Genomic DNA, 5,622 nt, shown 5'->3' on the forward strand with positions numbered 1-5,622 from the left:
TATGTCCTCTCCCATCTGGTTCCATCTTCGAGAAGCTGTGGGCATCAAACTCCTCTGGGTAGCTGTGATTGGAGACTGGCTCAACCTCGTCTTTAAGTGGTGAGTAAGAGCCAGACAAAGAGGAGCTCAGCAAGGAGAGGCTGGCATTCTCTCTGGAAAGGTCTGTCCGTCAGAAGTTGCCTTCTCCATGTTATTCAGGAAGGCACAGATTACTCCCCTCCTGACTTTGGATCCTCTGCAGAATGAGGGTAAACAGAGAAAACCCTGTCAGTGAGCTGAAGATACAGGAAAGGCTATGTCATATGGATGGAAGGCCAGCTGGACCTTGTGAATTATAGGCTATAAGCAAAGAAACACCGTTTTATTACTATGAAACAGCATAGGTGACATAAAGATAGATGTACGAAGGAAGAAAAATGAGGTATGAAGAAGGGAAACACATAGGCAATTTCAAAACTTGTTGTGTGGGGTCATGAGAAGTAATCCAGGGAACTCTGTTGTTCAGCCACCTACCGGCTATATGTCCTGGACAACTCGTAGCAACTCTCTGAGTTTCTGTTTTATAATCTGTAAACTTAGATTATCTCTGAGACCTTAATAATTAGTATAGTTATTAACATTTATTGAACACGTAGTATGTGCCAGGCCATGTGCTAAGCACTTTAAGGCCCTGAGTAAAATGACTAGAAAAACACAGGTGGTGTCGGAGGCAGGATTGAAGCTCAGGCAGGCTGGTTTCAGAGGCAAGGCTCTTACGAACTATGTTACATCCAGTGTTGATAAACTGACTCTTGGGGGTAAAAAGCCCTGATTTTAGTATTTGCCAGTTTCTACTGTGTATATTATCCCACTTTCAAGCTACCGTTGGGTCCAGCTTGCAAAAATCCTGAATATTTTACACTTGTTAGCCAGTACCGGATGACTCTAACACATTACTGGTTTGGCCTCTATTTCCTCGTCTAGAAAATGAAGAGGTTGGACCAGCTGCCCTCTAAGATCTTTACCATCCCTAAAATTATCTTTGTTTACTGGCAGGTGATTCTTAAGATCTCTTCTAGCTCTAATTTTCTTTGGCCATAAACAAGAAAACTCCTTTAGGGTAGGAAAGAACATCGTTATTGGGCTCAGAAGCCCAAGGCGTATTGATGGGATTCTGAAATTCCTGTTGAAAAATCGACTTTGTCTGTAACTTCTGGTATTCAATAGCATAACTCTAAGAAATAAAAAGATAAAACGTTATTCCAAACATCTAATATCATGTAAAGAACCATGGATTTTCTCTGAGTTGGTAGAGCTCAGAGTTAGTGGCTAATTTTAGTGAGAAATCACTCTTCCTCCACTGCAGGGCAAAGGAGGCATCCTGACCAACCCTTCACACCTGTTTCCACAATGAAAAACATGCTATGAAAGGGAAAGCGGTTTGTCTGAGATATTCTGTTTCAAAGCTGAGAGGATACAGAACAAGCCCCTGAAGCTATGTATGTCCTAACAGAGAGTGATTCTGATGGAGACAGAGACCACACCCCCTGGTGGGGCTTGTCCTTGGGGCTGGGGCTCATTCTCTGGTGTCCGGAAGAAACCCAAGACTCTGGAGGCCAGCAGAAAGAGAACCCATAGAATATGCAAGTCCAAGTTGCAAACTGTAGTTCCTATTCATCCTGCCAGGACAAATTCTTCTTGGGGTTTAAAAAAAAAAAGTCACAGAGTTGCCGTTAATACGGCTTTGAGGATATTGGATTTATTTATTTATGTTTGAATAAATAATACCTTCAAATAGTGCAAAATTCAAAAGTTATATAATGGGTGCACCATAGAAGTCTCCCTCCCTTGCCCCTCTCCAGCCATCCAGTTCCCCTTCTTGGAGGTGCCCGTGATACCAGTGTTCTGTGCAGGATCACATGGGTCTTCTCCTTGAGCTACTCTCTCTTCTCGAAGGTGTGGCATTGGGACAAAGTGTTCCCTCAGTAATTCCAGATATCGGTTCTGCTTTTTCACAGGATTCTCTTTGGACAGCGCCCATACTGGTGGGTCCTGGACACCGACTACTACAGCAACACCTCCGTGCCGCTGATAAAGCAGTTCCCGGTCACCTGTGAGACCGGCCCAGGTGAGAGTCGCAGCCCTTGTCCAGACAGAAACTGGGTGGACCTTGCTCACAGTGGACACCTGGTAACAATGTTCTGGATGAAGCTGTCTTTGAGGGGGACATGAGCAGAGCCACTCTTGCAAGCTTTGGTCATGGTCTTGGATTTGGTACAACTCCATTTATTTTATTTTATTTTATTTTATTTTATTTATTTAATTTTGGCTGCATTGTGTCTTTGTTGCTGTGCACAGGCTTTCTCTAGTTGTGGCGAGCGGGGGCTACTCTTCGTTGTGGTGCGTGGGCTTCTCGTTGCAGTGGCTTTTCTTGTTGCAGAGCATGGGCTCTAGGCGTGCGGGCTCAGTAGTTGTGGCATGCGGGCTCTGTAGTTGTGGCTTGCAGGCTTTAGAGCACAGGCTTAGTAGTTGTGGTGCACTGGCTTAGTTGCCCCGTGGCATGTGGGATCTTCCCGGACCAGGGCTCGAACCCACGTCCCCTGCATTGGCAGGCGGATTCTTAACCACTGCACCACCAAGGAAGTCCGGTACAACTCCATTTGAATTCACTTAAGCAAGGCCTTCCCAAATAGCCCATGACTGCCACTTTGGAAATCTGCCTAATGTTTCCAGAACCGAAATTGCTAGTCCAGAAAGGCAAGGGTTACCTCACAGGCAAAGGGCTCAGGAAAGTAACTGTGCTGTGGCCCTTTGTCCAGGGAAGGGAACATAGTAGAGGCCTGAGCCGCTGGCTGTGCTTCCCAGAGGCCTGGCCCAGGAGATGTGGCCTCCCGAGCTGACTGTCCAATCCCACACCCTGTCTGTATTTTACTAGGTACACCCAGACAGGCGTTTTTCAGACACATGATAGATTTCATTTTTCAGTAAGGAAAGGAATACTCAACCCCGTTGCTCACCCGTAGGTCTCAGTGTTAGTGTCCCTTCCTCAAACACCCTACCACTGACCCCCAGACTAGGGCATGGCCCTTAGTTATTTGTTCTCACAAATCCTTGATTCACTTCAGAGCATATCCATTCATTCAAATGTTATTTATCTAGCACCTGCGCCAAACACTGTTCTAGGTACTTGAAATGCCTCAGTGAATAAAACAGACAAAGATCCCTACCTGTGGGAATTCCCTGGTGGTCCAGTGGTTAGGACTCGGTGCCTTCACTGTGGTGGCCTGGGTTCAACTCCTGGTCAGGGAACTAAGATCCTGCAAGCCATGCAGCGTGGCAAAAAAAAAAAAAAAAAAAAGCTGGTGGCGCAGTGGTTGAGAGTCCGCTGGCCGATGCAGGGGACGCGGGTTCGTGCCCCGGTCCGGGAAGACCCTACATGCCGCGGAGCGGCTGGGCCCGTGAGCCATGGCCGCTGAGCCTGCGCGTCCGGAGCCTGTGCTCCGCAACGGGAGAGGCCGCGACAGTGAGAGGCCCGCGTACTGCAAAGAAAAAAAATAAAATAAAAAAAAAAGATCTCCCTCTTGTGGAGCTTAATGGGGTATGTGTGTGTGTGTGTGTGTGTTATACAAAAAATCATAATACACAAGTAAAATATTTAGGATATTAGAGGAAGAAGGAGGAGGAGGAGGAAGAAAGAAAGGCAAGGCTTTACCTATGCGGTTCCCTGGAAAGCAGACTCATGGAGATCAGCATGCAGGAGGTAGGCTACTCTTGGGAGCAGCATTCATAGAAGAAAGGGACAGAAGCCACCTGGGCAGAAGAAACCTAGTTGCGATTCAGTCTCAGCCAGCCCCATAGGAGCTCTGAATTGATTCAAGGAGACCAGACCCTTATACCCCAATAGAGACGAGTGACTGGGTGTGGGCTCACCCCCAGGGAGAGGGTAGCTGTGATCAAGACAGCTCTTTTCAGCCCAGGGCAAGACTTCCAGAGAAGTCTGAGAGCTGAGGGCCGTCTGCAACCACACTCTCAACAAGAGAAAGGGGAAATAAGCTCTTCAGTCCAGAAGGGGATCTGAGTGGCACATCTCAGGACCTTCCACCTTTCAGGGAAGAGAATCAGGAATAGGATTTGAATGCAGGATTAAATAAGGTGGTCAGCATAGGACTCATTGAGAAGGTGAGAGCTGAGCAAAAACTTGAAAGAGGCAAGGGAATTAGCCAGTAAACTTCTGATGGAAGTAGTGTCTGGTTAGAAAGGCCATCACCACAGGGACACTGAAGTGGGAGTGTGTTTAAAGGAGAGCCATGAGGCCAGCATGGCTGGAGCAGACTGAGCAAAGAGAGTGGAAGAGAGATAATGGAAGGCAGATTGGTTTGTGATTGTATACCCAGCATGCTGATTCTTTGTGTAATCTCTAGATTGTATATAACCACAAGAGCTATGACCTTCTCTGACTTTGCTCACCACTGTACTCCCAAAGCCTAGCATGGTGCTGGGCACGTAGTAGGAGCTCAATAGATATTTGTTAAATAAATGACTACATGGATAAATGAATGGATGGCAGGATGGGTAGATGGATGAGAGGATGGATGGCTGGATGGAAAGATAGGTTTCAGTCTTTTCCATCAGTAGTTGTTCAGCGGTTAGTTGTGATTTTGGTGTTGCTCATGAGAGGAGGTGAGCCCAGGGTCCTTCTACTTCAATGTCTTGTAGCTTTTCCATTAAATTTCCTGAATGGAAAAATAGATGGCTGGATGGATAGATGGATGAATGGATGTATGGAAAGATGGATAGATGGAAGGATGGATGGTTGGATGGATAGAAGGGAGGATGGATGGATGGAAAGATGGAAAGATGGATGGATGGATAGATGGATGGTTGGATGGATAGATGATGTCCCCTAGCAATCTCCCACATGGAGACTTTTAACCTTTGGTCCATTCATTCATCTCTTTCCTGTCCTTTAGGGAGTCCCTCTGGCCATGCCATGGGTACGGCAGGTGTATACTATGTGATGGTCACATCTACCCTCTCTATCTTTCGGGGAAAGAAAAAGCCAACCTGCAGATTTCGGTAAGAACTCAGCTCTGGGTTGTGGGTGGTGGCGGGCAGGAGGCGGCGCTCTGAAGCTGACACACCACTTGCTCTCCTTCACATGCCCCCAGCCCACCCCATGCCTTAGGCTGGTACTGATGAGAGTTGTGGCATTTCTGCTGGGAGTGAATATTAGAGTCACAGACTGTTAGCGCTGGAAGGGACCCACTTAATGAATGTTGTGAATGGGCAACACCTCATTTTAGAGATCAGTATAAAAGGCCTAACATAGCAGAGGGGTTTTTCGAGATCAGCTAGTGAGCTAGAAGCAGGCTTTAAACAAAAACCCATTTCTGTACCAACAATTGAGACGCCCCGTCCAGGTTAAAATAAACAAAGAAGCAGAAGACATTCCTTCTATGGGGAATTCTGGGTATGCAGACACTGTGAAAATCCTTAATTATGAAACATAAAATAGGGAGGTTAAAATTCACATACACAGGGGTTCACCACTTGCCATGGTTATCTTTGAATTTTGAGTACAGGCTTCAATTTACAAAATTTCCACTGATGAAACCTGAGTTTGCCAGGCTCCAACATTCCTGC

The 5,622-nt window shown here is 46.5% G+C and overlaps 1 protein-coding gene across 1 annotated transcript in view; it reads left to right on the top strand.

Annotated features, from left to right (window-relative positions):
• The window catches only part of G6PC1 (glucose-6-phosphatase catalytic subunit 1), a 9,128-nt gene that overhangs the window by 199 nt on the left and 3,307 nt on the right, over positions 1–5,622 (top strand). The window contains exons 2-4 of the mRNA XM_007449877.1: positions 1–99; positions 1,998–2,107; positions 4,950–5,055. The exon at positions 1–99 is cut by the window's left edge and continues 8 nt beyond it. Coding sequence (XP_007449939.1) covers positions 1–99; positions 1,998–2,107; positions 4,950–5,055 — 315 coding nt within the window. The remainder of the gene's footprint in view (positions 100–1,997; positions 2,108–4,949; positions 5,056–5,622) is intronic.

This window comes from Lipotes vexillifer, unplaced genomic scaffold (assembly GCF_000442215.2).
Source record: "Lipotes vexillifer unplaced genomic scaffold, Lipotes_vexillifer_v1.1 scaffold2106, whole genome shotgun sequence".
Taxonomy (NCBI): domain Eukaryota; kingdom Metazoa; phylum Chordata; class Mammalia; order Artiodactyla; family Lipotidae; genus Lipotes; species Lipotes vexillifer.